At 57.1% G+C, this 23,795-nt stretch overlaps 1 protein-coding gene across 1 annotated transcript; it reads right to left on the bottom strand.

The window, feature by feature from the left end:
- Positions 1-1,611: 1,611 nt before the first annotated feature.
- AKAP8L (A-kinase anchoring protein 8 like) lies at positions 1,612-22,950 on the bottom strand. Its single transcript, XM_068998060.1, has 13 exons — positions 22,877-22,950; positions 21,012-21,044; positions 18,596-18,812; positions 16,387-16,906; positions 15,453-15,582; positions 13,627-13,673; positions 12,975-13,011; positions 11,548-11,656; positions 8,294-8,435; positions 6,338-6,443; positions 5,159-5,289; positions 3,625-3,720; positions 1,612-2,550 (listed from the first exon to the last, which is right to left on the bottom strand). Exons 1-13 carry the CDS (start codon positions 22,884-22,886, stop codon positions 2,155-2,157), a joined length of 1,974 nt encoding a protein of 657 aa, XP_068854161.1. The 5' UTR covers positions 22,887-22,950; the 3' UTR covers positions 1,612-2,154.
- Positions 22,951-23,795: the final 845 nt, after the last annotated feature.

Below are 23,795 nucleotides of genomic sequence, written 5' to 3'. Positions count from 1 at the left end.
GCTGGATCCCGCCTATGATCTGATTGGCGGAGGCGCTTCCTCCCCGAGGGCATTGCCTGTCAATCACGAGCGTTCTGGCTCCTGATTGGACGGCGCCGCGGGGCGCGCCCCCGCCGGCGGTGAGGGGGAGGAGGGGCCGCCATGGAGCCGCCGGGGCCCCGAGCGGCCCCTCAGGGTGACAATGTCGCCAGTGGCTCACAGTGAGTGTCCCCAACCCCTCAGGGTGTCCCCAAGGGCTCACAGTGGCCCCACGGGCTCACAGTGAGTGTCTCCAAAGCCCCTCACAGTGTCCCCAACCCCTCACAGTGAGTGTCCCCAAATCCCCTCTCAGTGTCCCCAAATCCCCTCTCAGTGTCCCCAACCCCTCACAATGTCCCCAAATCCCCTCACAGTGTCTACAAGTCTCCTCAGTGTTTCCAATCCCTCACGGCGTCCCCAAATCCCCTCACGGTGTCCCCAACCCCTCTCAGTGTCCCCAAATCCCCTCAGTGTCCCCAGAGCCCCTCACAATGTCCTCAAATCCCTCACAGTGTCCCCAAATCCCCTCACGGTGTCCCCAAATCCCCTCACGGTGTCCCCAACCCCTCTCAGTGTCCTCAGAGCCCCTCACAATGTCCTCAAATCCCTCACAGTTGTCTCCAACCCCTCAGGATGTCCCCAACCCCTCAGGGTGTCCCCAAATCCCCTCTCAGTGTCCCCAAATCCTCTCAGTGCCCCCAAATCCCCTCTCCGTGTCCCCAACCCCTCATGGTGTCCCCAAATCCCCTCACAGTCCCCAAATCCCCTCACAGTGTCCCCAAATCCCCTCTCAGTGTCCTCAAATCCCCTCACAGTCCCCAAATCCCCTCTCAGTGTCCCCAAAGCCCCTCAGGGTGTCCCCAAATCCCCTCAGTGTCCCTAAATTCCCTCTCAGTGTCCCCAAATCCCCTCACGGTGTCCCCAATCCCTCAGGGTGTCCCCAAATCCCCTCACAGGGTCCCCAAATCCTCTCAGTGCCCCCAAATTCCCTCACGGTGTCCCCAACCCCTCAGGGTGTCCCCAAATCCCCTCACAGTCCCCAAATCCCCTCATGGTGTCCCCAAATCCCCTCACATTGTCCCCAAATCCCCTCACAGTGTCCCCAAATCCCTTTTTCCAGCCTTTTTTCCCCCCTTCTTTTTCGCCCTTTTCCTTCCTTCTCCATCTCTTTCTCCACGCCTTTCCCATCCCGGTTTCCCATCCTTTTCCCACCCCTTTCCCATCCTTTTTTCCTTTTCTTTCCATCCCTTTTCCCACCCTTTTTTCCACCCCCTTTCCATCATTTTCCCCATCCCTTTTTCCTCCCTTTTCCGTTCCTGGCGGGAATTTTCCCCTTTCCTGGCGGAATTTCCCCATTCTGGGAGGGAATTTCCCCATTCCAAACCCAACCTGGAGCACCCCCGAACTCCACAATTCCCGGAAAACCAGATCCACATCCATCCCCAAACATCCCTGGCACCCAAATCCCGGCTTTTGCCCTCATTTTGGGCAGGAACGCGTCGGGATCGGGAGGGGAGCTCCGTGATCCCAAAGGAACGGGAATTTGGGATTGCAGAGCCGCTCCCAGCTTTCCCAAGGATGAAGGAGGCGGGATAACCTCGGGATGAGTCCTTTAAAATCCACAAAAACCTCGGGAATTCTCCCGTTTCACAACGGACACAACGGCACCGAACGCTTCGCTCCGAGAGGGGGGGGGAAAAACACCGGGAAAACACCGGGAAAAACTGGGAAAACAGCGGGAGAACGGCAGGAGAACATCGGGAAAAGGGGGATCCACAGCCACAGGAAATCCTGGAAAAACCTCGGCGAGGGGAGGGGGACAAATCCCAGCCTTGTCCCACCTGGAAAATTCCCCATTCCCGAGGGAAGAGGCTCCGGGGGAGGAAAAAAATTCCGACAAATCCACCTAAAAAAAGGGAAAAAAACCCCAAAACCAAACAAAAACGCCCAAAAAAAAAACGGGATCACAGCAAAACTTTGGGAGATCTGGTACAAAAACTTCCCAACAAAAAATTCCAACAAAATCCCCTCCTTTTCCCGGGAATTCCTGGGATTCGGGGCTGGGAACGGGGAACATCCACGGACACGGATCCAACACATCCAGGGAATATTCTGGGTCCTTTTCCCGCTGGGAATTCACTCCTGGTGCATTCCAGAGGTTTCCTCTTCCTCCTGCTGCTCTTCCCGTGGGAATTCCTCCGGGAATTCCTGGGGATTTTGGGAATTTTCCGCCTTATCCGGCTCTGGATTTGTCCCTGTTCCCGTCTCCTCGTTTTCAGTGCCTGGAATTTCCTCGGGATCTTTGTTTTCCTCGGGATTTTCCTCAGGATTTTGGGGATTTTCCACATTTCCCTCGGGATTTTCAAGGTTTTCCTCAGGATTTTCAAGATTTCCCTCGGGATTTCCCTCGGGATTTTCCGGATTTTCCTCCCCTGCTCCTTCCTCGGCATTCCCGGGATTTTCCTCCCCTCCTCCTTCCCCTTCCTCGTGCTCCTCCTTCTCCTCGGGATCATCCGTGAAGGGATTTTCCCCCTGGAAAAGACAAAAAAAAAGGAAAAAACCCCCGAACCCACAACGCACTTGGAGCTTCCCTCGGGATTCTCCGAGGAATTCTCACCTCCCACTCCCCCCCAGCCTCCGGAGCAGCTGCTGCCTCCAGGATCCCAAATCCCGCTAAAAAACGGGGATTGGGGGCAGCAATTCCTGCCTGGGAGGGAGGGGAGGGAATTCCCAGAGCTGCAATTGCCCAAGGATCCAGCTGGAATTGTGGGATTATCCCTGCTGGGATTTCAGGTCCTTTTCCCACCCAAATTATCCCGGAATTCCGGGATTTTGGGGTCCCTGAGCCTCGGGAGAGCCGGGAATTTTCCCCTGGAGCAGGAAGGGATCCAGGGAGAGCTTCCAGAACATTCCAGGGGGGATTCCAGGGGCTCCAGGAGAGGGGTTGGGATACAGGGAATGGCTTCCCATGGAAAAGTGGGGCATTTGTGGGAATTGGGGGCAGGAATTCCTGCCTGGCAGGGAATGGGATGGAATTCCCAGAGGCAATTCCCAGATGGGATTTCTGGGATGGGATTTTTGGGATTTCTGGGATTTTTGGGATTTTAGGGATGGGATTTTTGGGATTTCTGGGATATTGGGGAAGGGATTTATGGGATTTCTGGGATTTTCGGGATGGGATTTCTGGGATTTGGGGGATGGGATTTCTGGGATTAACAGGATTAATGGGACTTTTGGGATGGGATTGATGGGATTTTGGGGATGGGATTTCTGAGATTTCTGGGATTTGGGGGATGGATGGGATTGATGGGATTTTTGGGATTTCTGGGATTTTTGGGATGGGATTTCTGGGATTTCTGGGATTTTTAGGATGGGATTTTGGGGATTTCTGGGATTCAAGCCCCCTCCCACCCCAAACCATTCCAACATTCCCAAAAATCCCCCGAATCCCCCCTCCAAGAGCAGCTCCAGCCTCAATCCCACAGAGCAGGAGAGGAAAACTCCGGGAACTTCCCCCCCAAAAAACCCAAAACATCCCCCCAAAAAAAACCCCCCCCCAGAGCCCTCCCGGGGAATTCCCGCCCTCGGAATTCCGGGAATTCCCACCTTGAGGTACTTTTCCAGCTTTTTGCTGATGAGTTTGTTGTTGAGGATGCTCCGGGCCACCACCAGCGAGGATTTCTTGGATTGCTCCATCATGGCCTGGAATGGGAACAGGGAATTGCAGGGATGGGGCAGGAAGGGCCTGGGGACCCAAATCCGGGAAAATTCCTGGGAATTCCAGGGGGAAAAGGGTCTGGGGGAACAAACTGGGGAAAATTCCCTGGGGAAAAAGGGTCTGGGGACCCAAATCCGGGAAAATTCCTGGGAATTCCAGGGAGGAAAAAGGGTCTGGGGGCTCAAATTGGGGAAAATTCCTGGAATTTGGGGGGGTAAAAGGGTCTGGGGGAACAAATCTGGGAAAATTCCCTGGGAAAAAGGGTCTGAGGACACAAATCTGGGAAAATTCCTGGGAATTCCAGGGGGAGAAAAGGGTCTGGGGGAACAAATCTGGGAAAATTCCCTGGGAATTCCAGGGGGAAAAGGGTCTGGGGGAACAAATCTGGGAAAATTCCTGGGAAATTTGGGTGGAAAAAGGGTCTGGGGGCACAAATCCATCCAAACCCCCTCAGAATTTTGGGAAAAAAGCCTTTTGGAGCCCCAAATCCCCTGGAAAACTCCTGGAAAAATCCCCAGGAGAAGCCCCTGGAGAACCCCAGGGCAGAGGATGAGGGAAATCCCAGGATTTTGAGGCATTCCTGTGGGAAATCCTGGGATTTTGGGGGATTCCTGTGGGAATTCCTGGGATTTTGGGGCATTCCTGTGGGAAATCCCAGGATTTTGAGGCATTCCTGAGGGAAATCTGGGGATTTTGGGGGATTCCTGTGAGAATTCCTGGGATTTTGGGGCATTCCCGTGGGAATTCCTGGGATTTTTGGGGGATTCCTGTGGGAAATCTGGGGATTTTGGGGCATTCCTGTGGGAATTCCTGGGATTTTTGGGGGATTCCTGTGGGAAATCTGGGGATTTTGGGGAATTCCTATGAGAATTCCTGGGATTTTGGGGCATTCCTGTGGGAATTCCTGGGATTTTGGGGGATTCCTGTGGGAAATCTGGGGATTTTGGGGCATTCCCGTGGGAATTCCTGGGATTTTGGGGGATTCCTGTGGGAATTCTGGGGATTTTGGGGCATTCCCGAGGGAATTCCTGGGATTTTTGGGGGATTCCTGTGGGAAATCTGGGGATTTTGGGGCATTCCCGTGGGAATTCCTGGGATTTTTGGGGGATTCCTGTGGGAAATCTGGGGATTTTGGGGCATTCCTGTGGGAATTCCTGGGATTTTTGGGGGATTCCTGTGGGAAATCTGGGGATTTTGGGGGATTCCTATGAGACTTCTGGGGATTTTGGGGGATTCCTATGAGACTTCTGGGGATTTTGGGGCATTCCCGTGGGAATTCCCGGGGTTTCAGGGCATTCCCATGGGAATTCCTGGGATGTTGGGGCATTCCTGAGGGAATTCCCGGGATGTTGGGGCATTCCCGAGGGAATTCCCGGGGTTTTGGGGCATTCCCGAGGGAATTCCCGGGGTTTCGGGGCTCACCCGGCGGTTGTGGTTGTGATCCAGGGATTTGAGGTGTTTCTGGATGGATCCGAACTGCATCGGGATCAGGAGATCGCAGGCGGAGCAGTGAGCGGCCTCCACCTTCCGCAGGAAGTGCTCCATGCCCACCTCTGCAGCGGGATTGGGATTGGGATTGGGATCAGGATCGGGATTGGGACATCCCAGACCCATTCCCGGGGATCCCAAAGCTTCCCTTCCCTGGGGATCCCTCTGGGACATCCCAGCCCCATCCCTGGGGATCCCAAGTGCTCCATGCCCACCTCTGCAGCGGGATCGGCATCGGGATTGGGATCAGGATCGGGATCGGGACATTCCAGACCCATTCCCAAGGGATCCCAAAGCTTCCCTTCCCTGGGGATCCCTCTGGGACATTCCAGCCCCATCCCTGGGGATCCCAAGTGCTCCATGCCCACCTCTGCAGCGGGATCGGCATCGGGATCGGGATTGGGATTGGGATCGGGACATCCCAGACCCATTCCCAGGGATCCCAAAGCTTCCCTTCCCTGGGGATCCCTCTGGGACATCCCAGACCCATCCCTGGGGATCCCAAGTGCTCCATGCCCACCTCTGCAGCGGGATCGGCATCGGCATCGGGACATTCCAGACCCATCCCTGGGGATCCCAAAGCTTCCCTTCCCTCGGAATCCCTCTGGGACATTCCAGACCCGTTGTTCCCAAGGGATCCCAACGCTTCCCTTCCCTCGGGATCCTCCCAACTCCCTCTGGGACATTCCAGACCCATTCCCAAGGGATCCCAAAGCTTCCCTTCCCTGGGGATCCCTCTGGGACATTCCAGACCCATCCCTGGGGATCCCAAGTGCTCCATGCCCACCTCTGCAGCGGGATCGGGATCAGGATTGGGATCAGGACATCCCAGACCCATTCCTGGGGGATCCCAAAGCTTCCCTTCCCTCGGGAATCCCTCTGGGACATTCCAGACCCATCCCTGGGGATCCCTCTGGGACACTCCAGACCCGTTGTTCCCAAGGGATCCCAAAACTCTCCTTCCTTCAGGATCCCTCTGGGACATTCCAGCCCCGTCCCTGGGGATCCCAAAACGCTCCATCCCTGGGGATCCCTCTTTGCCCCATCCCAGGGAATTCCCTGCCCCGTTCCCGTGGGATTCCCCCCCCGGATCCCCCCGGAATCCCGGGATACCCTGGGTCAGGTCCTGCTCCCGGTAGATCTGCTGGATCACGGCGTTGATGTCCTTGATCCCGCGGCGCCGCTCCTCCGTCTTCCGCGTCTTGTTGGCCACGTATTCCTGCAGGGAATTCTCCGGGATAACGGGATCCCCATCCCAGGGAATTCTCTGGGATAACGGGATCCCCATCCCAGGAATCCCCCAATCCCTGGGCAGGGAATTCTCTGGGATAAGGGGATCCCCATCCCAGGAATCCCCCAATCCCTGGGCAGGGAATTCTCTGGGATAAGGGGATCCCCATCCCAGGAATCCCCCAACCCCTCCTGCAGGGAATTCTCCGGGATAACGGGATCCCCATCCCAGGGAATTCTCTGGGGTAACGGGATCCCCATCCCAGGAATCCCCCAACCCCTCCTGCAGGGAATTCTCCGGGATAACGGGATCCCCATCCCAGGGAATTCTCTGGGGTAACGGGATCCCCATCCCAGGAATCCCCCAACCCCTCCTGCAGGGAATTCTCCGGGATAACGGGATCCCCATCCCAGGGAATTCTCTGGGATAACAGGATCCCCATCCCAGGAATCCCCCAATCCCTGGGCAGGGAATTCTCCGGGATAACGGGATCCCCATCCCAGGAATCCCCCAATCCCTGGGCAGGGAATTCTCCGGGATAATGGGGATTGAGGGAATTCTCATCCCAGAAATTCCCAAATCCCAGCGGGAAAGCACCGGGGGGGTGGGGGGGGGTGAGGGGGAAAGGAGGGAAAAGGAGGGAAAAGGAGGGGAAAAGGAGGGAAAAAGAAGGGAAAAAGAAGGGAAAAAGAAGGGAAAAAGAAGGGAAAAAGAAGGGAAAAAGAAGGGAAAAAGGAGGGAAAAGGAGGGAAAAGGAGGGAAAAGGAGGGAAAAGGAGGGAAAAGGAGGGAATCAGGGAAAGGAGGAAAGCAGGGAAGCAGTGAAACAGGGAATGAGGGAAAGCAGGGAAATGGAATCAGGGAAGCGGGATAACAGGGAATCAGGGAAAGCAGGAAAGCAGGGAATGAGGAAAAGCAGGAAAATGGAAAGCAAAAAAAGCAGGAAAGCAGGAAAGCAGGGAATCAGGGAAAGCAGGGAAAGCAGGGAAAGCAGGGAATCAGAGAATGAGGAAAAGCAGGGGATCAGGGAATGAGGAGAAGCAGGGAATGAGAAAAATCAGGCAATGAGGGAATGAGGAAAGGCAGGGGATCAGGGAATGAGAAAAAGCAGGGAATCAGGGAAAGGAGGAAAAGCAGGGAATGAGGAAAAGCAGGAAAGGAGGAAAGGCAGGGAATGAGGGAATGAGGAAAGGCAGGGAATGAGGAAAAGCAGGGAATGAGGGAATGCAGGGAATGAGGGAAAGGCAGGGAATGAGGGAAAGCAGGGAATGAGGGAATGCAGGGAATGAGGGAAAGGCAGGGAATGAGGAAAGGCAGGGAAAGAGGGAATGAAGAAAGGCAGGGAACGAGCAAAAGCAGGGAATGAGGAAAGGCAAGGAATGAGGGAATGAGGGAAAGCAGGGAATGAGGGAGCGCAGGGAATGAGGGAATGAGGAAAAGCAGGGAATGAGGGAATGAGGAAAAGCAGGGAATGAGGGAGCGCAGGGAATGAGGGAATGAGGGAATGAGGGAATGAGGGAATGAGGGAATGAGGGAATGAGGGAAAGCAGGGAATGAGGGAAAGCAGGGAATGAGGGAGCGCAGGGAATGAGGGAATGAGGGAATGAGGGAATGAGGGAATGAGGGAGCGCAGGGAATGAGGGAATGAGGGAATGAGGGAATGAGGGAATGAGGGAGCGCAGGGAATGAGGGAATGAGGAAAAGCAGGGAATGAGGGAATGAGGAAAAGCAGGGAATGAGGGAGCGCAGGGAATGAGGGAATGAGGAAAAGCAGGGAATGAGGGAATGAGGGAGCGCAGGGAGGCGGCGGGGATGGGGCGGGGAGGGGCGGGGATGCACCTGCAGGAACTGCGCCGTTTGCTGCGGCAGCCGCGAGCCCACGAACTGGAAATGCTCCCGGTGGAATTTGCTGTCCAGGTGCTGCCCCATCTCCTCCTCGTAGAACGTGCGGAACTTGCACAGCGAGCACACAAACTGGATCCTGCGGGAACAACACCGGGAATGAGCACACAAACTGGATCCTGCGGGAACAACACCGGGAATGAGCACACAAACTGGATCCTGCGGGAATAACACCGGGAATGAGCACCGGGAATGAGCACACAAACTGGATCCTGCGGGAACAACACCGGGAATGAGCACACAAACTGGATCCTGCGGGAATAACACCGGGAATGAGCACACAAACTGGATCCTGCGGGAATAACACCGGGAATGAGCACCGGGAATGAGCACACAAACTGGATCCTGCGGGAACAACACCGGGAATGAGCACACAAACTGGATCCTGCGGGAACAACACCGGGAATAACACCGGGAATGAGCACACAAACTGGATCCTGAGGGAATGGCACCGGGAATGAGCACCGGGAATGAGCACACAAACTGGATCCTGAGGGAATAACAACGGGAATGAGCACCGGGAATGAGCACACAAACTGGATCCTGCGGGAATAACAACGGGAATGAGCACACAAACTGGATCCTGAGGGAATAACAACGGGAATGAGCACCGGGAATGAGCACACAAACTGGATCCTGCGGGAATAACACCGGGAATAACACCGGGAATGAGCACACAAACTGGATCCTGCGGGAATAACAACGGGAATGGCACCGGGAATGGCACCGGGAATGAGCACACAAACTGGATCCTGCGGGAATAACACCGGGAATGAGCACACAAACTGGATCCTGAGGGAATGGCACCGGGAATGAGCACACAAACTGGATCCTGAGGGAATAACACCGGGAATAACACCGGGAATGAGCACACAAACTGGATCCTGCGGGAATAACACCGGGAATAACACCGGGAATAACACCGGGAATGAGCACACAAACTGGATCCTGAGGGAATAACACCGGGAATGGCACCGGGAATGAGCACACAAACTGGATCCTGAGGGAATAACACCGGGAATGAGCACACAAACTGGATCCTGCGGGAATAACAACGGGAATAACACCGGGAATGACACTGGGAATGGCACCGGGAATGGCACCGGGAATCAGGGAATGAGCACACAAATTGGATCCTGCGGGAATAACAACGGGAATGAGCACACAAACTGGATCCTGAGGGAATAACAACGGGAATGGCACCGGGAATGGCACTGGGAATGAGCACACAAACTGGATCCTGCGGGAATAACAATGGGAATAACAACGGGAATAACACCAGGAATGGCACCGGGAATGAGCACACAAACTGGATCCTGCAGGAACAACACCAGGAATCAGGGACACCGGGAATGGCACCGGGAATGACACCAGGAATCAGGGACACTGGGAATGGCACCGGGAATGAGCACACAAACTGGATCCTGCAACAGCAGGAATGGCACCGGGAATGGCACTGGGAATGGCACCGGGAATGAGCACGCAAACTGGATCCTGAGGGAATGGCACCGGGAATGGCACCGGGAATGGCACTGGGAATGGCACCGGGAATGAGCACGCAAACTGGATCCTGCGGGAGTAACACCGGGAATGGCACTGGGAATGGCACTGGGAATGGCACCGGGAATGGCACCGGGAATCAGGGACACCGGGAATCAGGGACACCGGGAATGAGGGACACCGGGAATGAGGGACACCGGGAATGAGCACACAAACTGGATCCTGCAACACCGGCAACACTGGGAATGAGGGACACTGGGAATGGCACCGGGAATGGGAGACACCAGGAATGGCACCGGGAATCAGAGACACTGGGAACAACAGGCACCAGGAATGGCAGACACCGGGAATGGGGCACACCAGGAATGGGGCCGGGAATCAGAGACATCGGGAATGGCACCGGGAATGAGCACACAAACTGGATCCTGCAACAGCGGCAACACCGGGAATGGCACCGGGAATCAGGGACACCGGGAATGGGAGACACCCAGAACAACACCGGGAATGGGGCACACCGGGAACCACGCCGGGAATCAGAGACATCGGGAACGGGGCCAGGAATGGGAGACACTGGGAATGGCACCGGGAACGGGGCCAGGAATGGCACCGGGAATGGGAGACACTGGGAACGACACCGGGAATGGGAGACACTGGGAATGGCACCGGGAATGGGAGACACTGGGAATGGCACCGGGAATGGGAGACACCGGGAACGATGCCGGGAAGGATGCCGGGACCCCCCCCGGAAGCTGCCGGCCTCTGCTGCGGCACTGCCGGACGTTATCCCGGCATTTTGGGAGCTTTTCCTGGGGTTTTTCCACCTTTTTTGGGGATTTCCTGGTTTTTTCCAGGTTTTGGGGGGGTTTTCCTGAGGTTTTCCCAGGTTTTTGGGGGTTTTCCTGGGGTTTTCTGGGTTTTTTTGGGGTTTTCCCAGAGGTTATCCCAGAGTTTTGGGGTTTTCCCATGGTTTTTATGGGGTTTTCCCAGAGGTTATCCCAGAGTTTTGGGGTTTTCCCAGGGTTTTTTGGGGGTTTCCTGTCAGTTTTGTTTTTGTTTGTTTTTCCTGGGTTTTTTGGGGGTTTTCCTGTCGTTTTTTGGGTGTTTTTCCCAGGTTTTTGGGGATTTAGGGAGAGGTTGGGGGGTCACCAAGGAGGGGGAAATGTTGGGATAACTGGGAATGGCAGGAGGGACTCGATTCCCAATCCTGGAAAAGGAAAGAATCCCTAAAAAAGGGGAAAGAATCCCTAAAAAGGAGAGAAAATCCCTAAAAAAGGGGAAAAAATTCCTGAAAAAAGGGAAATAAGTCCTTAAAAAGGAAAATAATCCCTAAAAAAGGAGAATGTTCCCTAAAAAAGGGGAAAGAAATCCCTAAAAAAGGGGGGAAATCCCTAAAAAAAGGAGAAAAAAATCCCTTAAAAAAGGGGGAAGTTCCTTTAAAAAACCAAAAAATCCCTAAAAAGGTGCAATATTCCCAATAAAGGTGCAATATTCCCAATAAAGGTGCAATATTCCCTAAAAGAAGTGAAATATTCCCTAAAAAAAGTGAAATATTCCTTTAAAAGGCGCAATATTCCCAAAAAGGTGCAATATTCCCAAAGAAAGGTGAAATATTCCTGGAAAAAAGTGAAATACTCCCAAAAAAAGTGAAATATTCCCTAAAAAAGGTGAAAAAATTCCCAAAATTCCGTCACCTCTCCACCATCCGATCCCGGTGCCGCTTCTTCTGCCGATCCTGGGATTTCTTCCCGGCCTGGAGCTTCTGCCGGAGCTGGGAAATTTCCTCCTGGATGCTCAGGGCTCCTGTGGAAAAGTGGGAAAAACCTCGGGAATGGCCTCGAGAATGCCGGGAATGGCCCCGGGAATGGCCCCGGGAATGCCGGGAATGGCCCCGGGAATGTCGGGAATGGCCCCGGGAATGGCCCCGGGAATGCCGGGAATGGCCCCGGGAATGGCCCCGGGAATGGCCCCGGGAATGTCGGGAATGGCCTCGGGAATGGCCCCGGGAATGGCCCCGGGAATGTCGGGAATGGCCTCGGGAATGGCCTCGGGAATGGCCTCGGGAATGGCCTCGGGAATGGCCTTGGGAATCCCCCCCCCAGATCCAGGAAAATCCATCCCAAACCCGGCTTTTCCCAAGGAAAAAAAGAGGTTGGGAAAGGCGGGAAAATCCCAGCCCGGATCCAAAGGGGCCCCCAGATTTTTGGGAATGGGATGAGGGAATTTTAGGGATGGATTTGGGAGGGGGTCAGTCCCAAATTCCTGGGATTTAGGGATGGATTATCCCAGATTTCCTGGATTTAGGGATTTTCCAGGATTTAGGGACGGCTCAGTCCCGGATTTCCCTGGATTTAGGGAGGATTTAATCCTAGATTTCTCTGGGATTTAGGGATTTCCCTGGATTTAGGGATGGCTCAGTCCTGGATTTCTGGGATTTAAGGATGGATTATCCCGGATTTCCTGGATTTAGGGATGGACTATTCCCAGATTTCCTGGATTTAGGGAGGATTTAGTCCCAGATTTCCAGGATTCAGGGATTTCCCAAGATTTAGGGACAGATCGTTCCCAGATTTCTGGGATTTAGGGATGGACTATTCCCACATTTCTCTGGGATTCAGGGATGGCTCAGGATTTAGAGATGGCTCAGTCCCAGATTTCCGGGATTTAGGGATGGATCATCCCAGATTTCCTGGATTTAGGGAGGATTTAGTCCCAGATTTCCCAGGATTTAGGGATGGATTATCCCAGATTTCCCAGGATTTAGGGATGGCTCAGTCCCAGATTTCCGGGATTTAGGGATGGATTATCCCAGATTTCCTGGATTTAGGGAGGATTTAGTCCCAGATTTCCTGGATTTAGGGATGGATTATCCCAGATTTCCCAGGATTTAGGGATGGATTATCCCAGATTTCCCAGGATTTAGGGATGGCTCAGTCCCAGATTTCCGGCATTTAGGGATGGCTCAGTCCCAGATTTCCAGGATTTAGGGATGGATTAACCCCTGATCCCTGGAATCCCCTGGATTTCCCCTCCTGGATGAGGAGCAGGGATTCCACTCCGAGCCCCTGGGGAATTCCTGGAATTTCCCCCTGGAATGGGAATCCCAAGGATCCCAACTCACCTTTCTCCGAGTCCCTTCCCTCTTCATCCTCCCCTTCCTGGAAAAAGCGAAACGTTGGGAATTTCCAACCCCCCCGAGGAAACCCCCCCCAGCTGCTCCCTCTGGAATCGCCCTGGGTCGGGCAGGGGATCCCAAATTCCGGGGGATTTTCCCAATGGAATCTCCCGGGGACGGGAATTTTATTGGGAGAGGCCGGAACTTCCTGGAATTCCCACGCTTCCCATGGAAAATTCCCCTTCCCCCACCCGAAATCCTTCGGGAATGCCCCAAAATCCCAGGATTTTTGTCTTTGGAAGCCTCCCCCATCCCTCAGCCCCAAAATCCCGGGATTTCCCTTCCTCAGCCCCAAAATCCCAGGATTTCCCTTCCTCAGCCCCAAAATCCTGGGATTTCCCCTCCCTCAGCCCCAAAATCCCAGGATTTCCCCCTCCCTCCCACCCCAAAATCCCTGGATTTCCCTCCCTCCCACCCCAAAATCCCGGGATTTCCCTCCCTCAGCCCCAAAATCCCGGGATTTCCCTCCCTCAGCCCCAAAATCCCAGGATTTCCCCCTCCCTCCCACCCCAAAATCCCTGGATTTCCCTCCCTCCCACCCCAAAATCCCTGGATTTCCCTCCCTCAGCCCCAAAATCCCGGGATTTCCCTCACTCACCCCTCGGGATCCCTCCTTCTCTCCGGATTCTCCCTCCGTGCCTTCCTCTGGAACGAGCAACGCTCTCAGCAGGGGCAGGAAAACCGGGATCCATCCCCAAAAACTGGGATCCATCCCCAAAACCTGGGATCCATCCCCAAAACCTGGGATCCAGCCCAAAAACCAGGATCCAGCCCAAAAGCTGGGATCCATCCGAAACACGGGCTCCGTCCCCGATCCCGCATCCACCCCAAATCCCAGGATCCGTCCCCAAATCCCAGCTCTGTCCCAATCCCGGCTCTGTCCCTGATCCCGTTCCCATCCCCGATCCCGGCTCTGTCCCTGGGCTCCGTTCCCGATCCTGTCCCCGATCCCAGCTCTGTCCCCGATCCCGGCTCCATCCTCGATCCCGTCCCCAATCCCAGCTCTGTTCCTGTCCCTGATCCTGGGCTCCATTCCCGATCCCATCCCCGTCCCCAATCCCGGCTCCGTTCCCGATCCCAGGTTCTGTTCCCGATCCCAATCCCATCCCATTCCCGATCCCAGACTCTGTTCCCAATCCCGATCCCATCCCCATCCCCGATCCCGTTCCCGGGCTCTGTTCCCGATTCCATCCCCATCCCTGATCCCATCCCCGATCCCAGGCTCTGATCCCAATCCTGATCCCATCCCCATCCCCATCCCCAATCCTGTTCCCAGGCTCTGTTCCCGTCCCCGCCCCCGATCCTGGGCTCCGTTCCCAATCCCGATCCCATTCCTGATCCCGTTCCCGATCCCAGGTTCTGTTCCCGACCCCGTTCCCGATCCCAGGCTCCGTTCCCACTCCCGATCCTGTTCCCGATCCCGGGCTCTGTTCCCGATCCCGTCCCTGATCCCAGGCTCCGTTCCCACTCCCGATCCCATCCCCGATCCCGAGCTCTGTTCCCGATCCTGTCCCCGATCCCGTCCCCAATCCTGGGCTCTGTTCCCGTCCCCATCCCCGATCCTGGGCTCTGTTCCCGATCCCGTCCTCGATCCCAGGCTCTGTTCCCACTCCCGATGCTGGGCTCTGTTCCCGATCCCGATCCCAGGCTCCGATCCCGATCCCGGGCTCTGTTCCCGATCCCGATCCCAGGCCCCATCCCCGATCCCGTTCCCGATCCCAGGCTCCATCCCCGATCCCATTCCCGATCCCAGGCTCCGTCCCCGATCCCGTTCCCGATCCCAGGCTCCGTTCCCACTCCCAATCCTGATCCTGTTCCCGAGCTCTGTTCCCGATCCCGTCCCCGCTCCCAGGCTCCGTTCCCGCTCCCAGGCCCCGTTCCCGATCCCGTTCCCGATCCCAGGCCCCGATCCCGATCCCGTTCCCGATCCCAGGCCCCATCCCCGATCCCGTTCCTGATCCCAGGCTCCGTTCCCGATCCCGTTCCCGATCCCAGGCTCTGTTCCCACTCCCAATCCTGATCCTGTTCCCGAGCTCTGTTCCCGATCCCGTCCCCGCTCCCAGGCTCCATTCCCGATCCCGTTCCCGATCCCAGGCCCCATCCCCGATCCCGTTCCCGATCCCAGGCCCCATCCCCGATCCCGATCCCGTCCCCGATCCCAGGCTCCGTTCCCGATCCCGTTCCCGATCCCAGGCCCCATCCCCGATCCCGTTCCCGATCCCAGGCTCCGTTCCTGATCCCGTTCCCGATCCCAGGCCCCATCCCCGATCCCGTTCCCGATCCCAGGCCCCGTCCCCGATCCCGATCCCAGGCTCCGTTCCCGATCCCGTTCCCGATCCCAGGCCCCATCCCCGATCCCGTTCCCGATCCCAGGCTCCGTCCCCGTCCCCGATCCCGTTCCCGATCCCGTTCCCGCCCCCTGACCGTTGTCGTTGTCGGAGTCGGAGTTGTCGGAGCCGTCGGTTTTGGGCGCTTTCCCCTCGGGCTCCTCGGAGCCGCTCGGCTGCTTCCGCTTCCGGCCCAGCGAGTCCCGGCGGAGCCGCTTCCGCTGCAGCTGCGGGAAAAAGGGAGGGGAAATGGGGGAAATGGGGGAAAAAGGGGGGATAAAAGGGGGAAAAAAAGGGGGAAGAAAGGGGGAAGAAAGGGGGAAGAAAGGGGGAAGAAAGGGGGAAGAAAGGGGGAAGAAAGGGGGAAGAAAGGGGGAAGAAAGGGGGAAGAAAGGGGGAAGAAAGGGGGAAAAAAGGGGGAAAAAAGGGGGAAAAAAGGGGAGGAAAGGGGGAAAAAGGAGGGAATAGGAGGGAAAAGGAGGGAAAAGAAAAAAGGGGGAAAAAGGGGGGGAAAAAAGGGGGGGAAAAGGGGAAAAGGAGGGAAAAAGGAGGGAAAAACGGGGGAAAAACGGGGGGGAAAACGGGGGGGGAAAAAAGGGGGAAAAAAAGGGGGAAAAAAAGGGGGAAAAAAAGGGGGAAAAAAGGGGGAAAAAAAGGGGGGAAAAAAAAAGGAAAAAAAAGGAAAAAAAAGGAAAAAAAGGGGGAAAAAAAGGGGGAAAAAAAGGGGGAAAAAAAGGGGGAAAAAAAGGGGGAAAAAACAGGGATAGAAAAGGAAGTAAACCAGGAATTAAACCAGGAATTAAACCCCCAAAACGTTGGGAATTAAGCCCTGCCAAAGCTCCACCATTCCCAACCCCCCCCCATTTTCAGCACCCAAATCCCATTTTTTGAGGTTTTTTTTTTAAGCAAAAACTTCTCAGGAATTCCAACATTTCTCCTTCCCACCACAAATCCTGACCCTTCCCCCATGGGAAAACCGTGGGAAAAACCCGGGAAACGGTGAGAAAAAAAAAAAAACCCCCCGAGCTCACCCTAAAATCCGCGTCCCACATCTTCCAGCCCCTCCTCATCCTCTTCATCCCGCGGAAATTCCCGGGGAAGCCTCGGAACCCTTGGAAGGCGCCGGGCTCGGGGAGGATGTTTTGGGAGAAGAGCGACGGGAGCCGCTTGGATCCGGGGGGTCCCCGGGGCTCGTTCCAGCCCCCCCGGCCGGGGTAGCCCGGGAACGGCCTCTCCCGGCCCCAGCCGTGGCCCCGCTGGCCAAAACTCTCCCGGAATTTGCCCTGGAATTGCTGCTCCCGCGGGCGGCTCCCGTAGAAGTCGTTGGCGTCGGGCTCGGATTCGTTGGGATAATCGGGATAATCGCCGGGATAATCGCCGGGGTAGTCGTTGGGGTAGTCGGGATAATCGTTGGGGTAGTCGGGATAATCGTTGGGGTAGTCGGGATAATCATTGGGATAGTCGGGATAGTCGGGATAGTCGTAGCCCGGCCGGTAGAGATCCCGGTCGTTCAGCGAGGAGCGGGAATCGTAGGATTCGTAGGGATCGTACCTGAGCGGGGAAAATGGGGGAAAAAACGGGGAATTTGGGGAATTTCTGGGAGGTTTTGCCATGGAGGGGAACAAAAATGGGGAGGGAGAGGGGAAGGGAGGAGGTTGGGATGGGGCTTTTTCTCCCATTTCCCCATCCCCATTCCCATTCCCGTTTTCCCATTCCCATCCCCCATTCCCATTTCCCCATTTCCCCTTCCTCATTCCCCCATTCCCATCCCCATTCCCCCATTCCCCATTCCCCACTCCCATTCCTCCATTCCCATTTCCCCATCCCCATTTCCGCATTCCCCATTCCCATTTCCCCATTTCCCATTCCCAATTCCCCATTCCCCCATTCCCCATTCCCCATTCCCCACTCCCATTCCTCCATTCCCATTTCCCCATCCCCATTTCCGCATTCCCCATTCCCATTTCCCCATTTCCCATTCCCAATTCCCCATTCCCCCATTCCCCATTCCCCATTCCTCCATTCCCATTTCCCCATTCCCATTTCCCCATTCCCCATCCCCATCCCCATTCCCCATTCCCATTCCCCCACTCCCATTTCCCCATTCCCCCATTCCCCATTCCCCATCCCCATTGCCCCATTCCCATTCCTCATTCCCATTCCCCATTCCCATTGCCCCATTCCCATTCCTCATTCCCATTGCCCCATTCCCATTCCCCCACTCCCATTTCCCATTTCCCCATTCCCCATTCCCATTGCCCCATTCCCATTCCCCCACTCCCATTTCCCATTTCCCCATTCCCCATTCCCATTGCCCCATTCCCATTCCCCCACTCCCATTTCCCATTTCCCCATTCCCCATCCCCATTGCCCCATTCCCATTCCCCATTCCCATTCCCCATTCCCATTGCCCCATTCCCATTGCCCATCCCATTTCCCCAATCCCCCATTCCCATCCCCATTCCCCATTACCCCATTCCCATTCCCCATCCCATCTCCCCAATCCCCCATTCCCATCCCCATTCCCATTCCCCCATTCCCCCATTCCCATCCCCATTCCCCTCCCCATTCCCATCCCCATTCCCATTCCCCCATTCCCCCATTCCCATCCCCATTCCCCTCCCCATTCCCCATTTCCGCAATCCCCCATTCCCATTCCCCATCCCATTTCCCCAATTCCCCATTCCCATCCCCATTCCCCATCCCCATTCCCCCATTCCCCATTTCCCCATTCCCCATTCCCATTCCCCATCCCCATTCCCATTGCCCCATTCCCACTCCCATTCCCCCATTCCCATCCCCATTCCCATTCCCCCATTCCCCCATTCCCATCCCCATTCCCCTCCCCATTCCCCATTTCCCCAATCCCCCATTCCCATTCCCCATCCCATTTCCCCAATTCCCCATTCCCATCCCCATTCCCCATCCCCATTCCCCCATTCCCCATTTCCCCATTCCCCATTCCCATTCCCCATCCCCATTCCCATTGCCCCATTCCCACTCCCATTCCCCCATTCCCATCCCCATTCCCCCATTCCCCCATTCCCATCCCCATTCCCCTCCCCATTCCCCATTTCCCCAATCCCCCATTCCCATTCCCCATCCCATTTCCCCATTTCCCCATTCCCCATCCCCATTCCCCATTCCCCCAATTCCCCATTCCCATCCCCATTCCCATTCCCCATTCCCCCATTTCCCCAATTCCCATTCCCACTCCCATTCCCCCATTCCCATCCCCACCTGTCTCCGGCGGTGCCGTAGCTCCGGCCCTGCCCGCCCTCCGTCTCCGGGTGCGCTCCCAGCTCCAGCCGCGGCTTCCCGGCCTCGCCGCCGCCCTCGGGGGCCCCGTCGGGCTCCGAGTTCCCCAAATCCCAGGAATTCCCGGCGGCCGCTCCGTACCCGTAAGCGCCGGAGTTCTCCTGGCTGTAGCCGTAGCCGTAGCCATAGCCCTCGTAACCTGCCACGGGGATTCGGGATTCGGGGTTTGGGATTGGGGATTGGGGGACTGGGGATTTGGGGATTCGGGGGTTTGGGATTGGGGATTGGGGGACTCAGGATTTGGGGATTCGGGGATTGGGGATGTGGGATTTGGGGACTGCGGATTGGGGATTCGGGATTGGGGATTTGGGGATTCGGGGATTGGGGATTTGGGGATGTGGGATTTGGGGATTCGGGGATTCGGGATTGGAGATTTGGGAATTGGGATTCGGGATTTGGGGATTGGGGATTTGGGGATTGGGGATTTGGGGACTGGGGATTGGGGATTTGGGGATTTGGGGATTCGGGGATTGGGGATTTGGGGATGTGGGATTTGGGGATTCGGGGATTCGGGATTGGAGATTTGGGAATTGGGATTCGGGGATTCAGGGATTGGGGATGTGGGATTTGGGGATTTGGGATTCGGGATTTGGGGATTCGGGATTCAGGGTCGGTTCCCGCGGAACCTGCGGCCGTTCCCAGGTTTTACCACGGAACTTGGGGTCGTTCCCAGCAAAAAGGGGGAAACTACGGAATTTGGGACCATTCCCAGGTTTTACCACGGAATTTGGGATTATTCCCACTGAATTTGGGGTTGTTCCCGGTTATTTACCGCGGAATTTGGGGTCATTCCCAGGTTTTACCACAGAATTTGGGACTATTCCCACAAAATTGGGTGTCATTCCCAGTTGTTACCACGGAATTTGGGGTCATTCCCAGTTATTTACCCCACAATTTGGGACCGTTCCCAGTTTTTACCACAGAATTTGGGATTATTCCCACAGAATTTGGGGTCGTTCCCAGAAAAAAAGGGGAAAACCACGGAATTTGGGGTCATTCCCAGGTTTTACCACAGAATTAGGGGTTATTTCCAGAAAAAAAACGGGAGAACCACAGAATTTGGGGTCGTTCCTGGTTATTTACCGCAGAATTTGGGATTATTCCCACAGAACTTGGGACCATTCCCAGATTTTACCACAGAATTTGGGATTATTCCTACAGAATTTGGGGTTATTCCCAGAAAAAAATGGAAAAGCCACAGAATTTGGGGTCATTCCCAGTTTTTACCACAAAACTTGGGATCATTCCCAAATTTCCCACAGCATTTAGGGTCATTCCCAGTTTTACCCCAAAATTGGGGATTACTCCCAATTATCCCCCACAAAATTTGGGATCATTCCCAGTTATTTCCTTCCCTTCCCATCCCGAATTCCAGTGAAAATGAGAAAAATTCCCAAATTTCTGCTCAAATCACCCCAAAACCTCGAGGCCTCAGGGAACGATTTCCTGGGAGAATCCCAAAAAAACGGGAACACCTCAATCCCACCCGCCCCCAGCGGGAATTCCCAGCGGGAATCCCCACTCCACAAAAACCCTGGACGCATCCAGGACCCATTCCCAGCTTTATTTTTTTAGCTTCAATATCTCCAATTTGGGGATTGTCCTTCCCAAAACCCCGATTTGGGGCGGGAATTTGGGATCCAAGGCAGAATCCCTGGGATGGGGCCGCAGGAAGGTTGGGTCCGGCTTCCCCAGATCCCCCCCGGTGCTCGCTCGGAGCCGTTTCCCCGCCCCGGAAATGCCGCTTTTGGTTGGAGCCGGCGGGAATTTGGGAATAGAACGGGGGAAAGGAGAGGTCGGCCGGGGGATCCCGAGGGATCCGGGGAGGGATCCCGGGGAGGGATCCCGGGGAGGGATCCGGGGAAGGGATCCAGGAAAGGATCTGGGGAGGGATCCAGGAAGGGATCCGGAGGGATCTGGGAGGGATCCGGAGGGATCTGGGGAAGGATCTGGGAGGGATTCGGGGGGATCTGGGGAAGGATCCGGGAAGGGATTGGGGGAGGGATCCAGGAAGGGATCAGGGGAGGGATCCAGAGGGATCTGGGAAGGGATCTGGGGAAGGATCCGGGGAGGGATTCGGAGGGATCCGGGGAAGGGATCCGGGGGGAGGGATCGAGGGGAGGGATCCGGGGAAGGGATCCGGGATGGGATCTGGGGAAGGGATCCGGAGGCATCCGGGGAGGGATCCGCAGAGGGCTGCAGAGGGATCCGGGGAGGGATCCCGGGAAGGGATCCAGAAGGATTCGGGAAGGGATCCGGGGACGGATCCAGAGGGATTCGGGAAGGGATCCGGAGGGATCGAGGGAGGAATCCGGAGGGAAGAACATCCCGCACTTGCCTCTGCTGCTGCCCGAATTCCAATCTCCGTAACCTGGAAAAGGCAAATCCCGCTGGGGCCGAGTCCCAGCCGGAGCCTCTCGCTGCCGGCTCCCAAATTCCTCCCAAATTCCTCCCAAATTCCACCCAAATCCACCAGGAATCGGCTCCCGGAATCAGCTCCCAAAAGCCCCTTCCGGGCACAAATCCCGGCTTTTCATTCCGAGGTGGGAAGAATTCCCAGCACTGAGGATTTGGGAATTATCAGGAAGGAGGAATTGCTGCTCAAAACTCGGGAATTAGGATGGGTTTTTTGGGGAGTTTTATCCCATTCTGGGATGGATATTCCTGGCTCCCCTCATTCCCTGGAGCTTTTCAGTGGAATTTTGTCCTTCATTAGCGGCTCCTCGTTACAAAAATAAGCCAATTAATTAATTCTGCCGTTCTTTTCCCCGCCTCCAGCTGGGAATTTGCATGGAATATTGCCGGGAATCGCTGCCCCACCCCCTCCAGGTGTATCCCAGGTGAGCAGAAGCCGCTCCAGGAACCAGGAAAGGAATCAAATTCATGGAAAAAAGGAGAAAATGGGATTATAAGGGCTCGGAGAGGAGCGATGGGAAGAAGAAGAGGAGTTGGATTGGGAATAAACCCAATTTTGGATGGAATTTGGGGCTGTCCCAGTGCCTAAAGCGGGATCAGGACATGCAAATGGAGCTGGATTGGGAGCAAATTCCCAGGAATTGGGGCTGTCCCGGTGCTGCTCCTGTCCCGGGGGAACCGCCCGGGGCCCCGGCAGCTCCGGCCCGACCCCTCCCGGGCCTCACGGTCACTCCCGGTCCCTCAGGGACACCCCCGGGCCCCTCCTGGTCACCCCCGCTCTGGAGATCCTCAGTCCTGATGTCCCCCCGGTCCCCTCACGGTCACCCTCCCTCCCTCACGGTCCCCTCACGGTCATCCCCGGTTCCTCCCGGTCCCCAAGGGACAACCCCCGGTCCCTCACGGACACCCCCGGTATCCCCACGGTCCCCTCCCGTCCCCCCCGGTTCCTCAGGGACATCTCCGTGCCCGGTGTCCCCCCCCGTGTCCCTCCGGTCTCTCACCATCACTCCCGGTCCCTCCCGGTCCCCTCCGATCCCCCCCCGCTCCTTCCCGGTCCCTCACGCCCTCCCCCCGCCCCGCCACGTCCCCGCGTCCCCCCGCTCCCTCAGGGACATCCCCGCTCCTCCACGGCCCCGCCGTGTCCCGGTGTCCCCTCCCGCTCCCTCACGGACATCTCCGTGTCCCGCGGTCCCCCCTCAGTATCCCGGTGTCCCCCCGCTCCTTCCCGCCCTTCCCGGTCCCTCACGAACCCCCCCGCTCCCTCACGGACATCTCCGTGTCCCCCCCCGGTCCCTCACGGACACCCCGTGTCCCGGTGTCCCCCCCCCGGTCCCTCACGCCCCCTCCACGTCCCGGTGTCCCCCCGGTCCTTCAGGGACATCCCCGGCTCCTCACGGTCACCCCCGGTGCCCCAGGGACATCCCCGGTCCCTCCCGGTCCCTCCCGGTCAGCCCCGCTCCCTCAGGGGCGCCGCCGGTCCCGGCCCTCCCGGACCCCTCACGCCCCCCCCCCCATATCCCGCTCCCTCCGGTTTCCCCTCACGGCTCTTCCCAAACCCCTCCGGGGTCCCGGCCACCCCCGCCCCGCCCGCTTCCCCCTCACGGCCCCCGCCGGGTCCCGACCCCGCTGCTCCTCACGGACACCGCCAGCCGCTCACCGATCCCGCACAGCCCCAACCCCTCCCGGTTCCCGGCCACCCCTGAGCCGTCCCCGGTCGCGGCCAGCCCCGGTGTGCCCCGGTGCCCCCGGTTTCCCCTCACGACCCCCGGTGCCGCCCCCTCCCCTCACCGTAGCTCATGATGGCGGCGCCTCCTCCCCTTTCCCGGGCGGTAACGGCGCCGCGCGGGCCCCGCCCCCTCGCGCTGATTGGCCGCGCCGCTCCACCTCCCCCGCGCTGATTGGCCCGCGCGGAGCTCCCGTCTCATTGGCCGCCGGCGGCTGCCATTCATCGCGTTCCCCGCGCTGCGATTGGTTGAAGTGGACGTCGCCTTGATGGGGAGGCGTGGCTCCCGCCGCTCTGCTCTCCCATTGGTCAGCCGCACCTGCTGCGGACCTATCGCGTGACAGGCGCGCCCTTGGCCCCGCCCCCTCGCGGCAGCTCGGGCTGCTATTGGCTGCCTGCGCCGAGGCCGCGCCTCCTGGGGCGCCCCCACGTGGCCGCTCGTGGCGCTGCGATGCCCCCCCCGTGTCACGTGGGTGTCACGTGGATCACGTGTGCCACCTCTGTCACGTGTTTGTCGCGTGTGTCAGCTGGGTCACGTGTTTGTCACACCTGGGTCACGTGTTTGTCACACCTGGGACACCCAAGGGCCCCGCCCGGTCCCGGAGTCCCCAAATCCCGATCCAGGTGTCCCCAAATCCCGATCCCTGTCCCCAAATCCCAATCCAGGTGTCCCCAAATCCCGATCCCTGTCCCCAATCCCTGTCCCCAAATCCCGATCCCTGTCCCCAAATCCCGATCCCTGTCCCCAATTCAGTTCCCTGTCCCCAGTCCTGGTCCCGGTGTCCCCAAATCCCGATCCCTGTCCCCAAATCCCGATCCCTGTCCCCAAATCCCAATCCCTGTCCCCAGTTCTGTTCCCTGTCCCCAGTCCCGGTCCCGGTGTCCCCAAATCCTAATCCCGGAGTCCTCAAATCCCAGGTCAGGGTCACATCCAGGTCCCCAAATCCATTGGAAGTGGCCTCATCCTGATCCCTGCCCCAAATC

This window comes from Aphelocoma coerulescens, chromosome 30, assembly GCF_041296385.1.
Source record: "Aphelocoma coerulescens isolate FSJ_1873_10779 chromosome 30, UR_Acoe_1.0, whole genome shotgun sequence".
NCBI classification, from domain to species: domain Eukaryota; kingdom Metazoa; phylum Chordata; class Aves; order Passeriformes; family Corvidae; genus Aphelocoma; species Aphelocoma coerulescens.
The sequence above is the reverse complement of the archived record's forward strand: the minus strand, read 5'-3'. Positions and strand labels throughout refer to the sequence as shown.

What these genes read in the sequence shown, in the direction of transcription:
- AKAP8L (XM_068998060.1), bottom strand. An exon ending in CGACTCCGACAACGACAACG is followed by an intron (nt 13,674 to 15,452) that starts GTCAGGGGGCGG and finishes TGCTCGTTCCAG; the next exon opens with AGGAAGGCACGGAGGGAGAA. An exon ending in AGAAGGAGGGATCCCGAGGG is followed by an intron (nt 13,012 to 13,626) that starts GTGAGTGAGGGA and finishes CGCTTTTTCCAG; the next exon opens with GAAGGGGAGGATGAAGAGGG.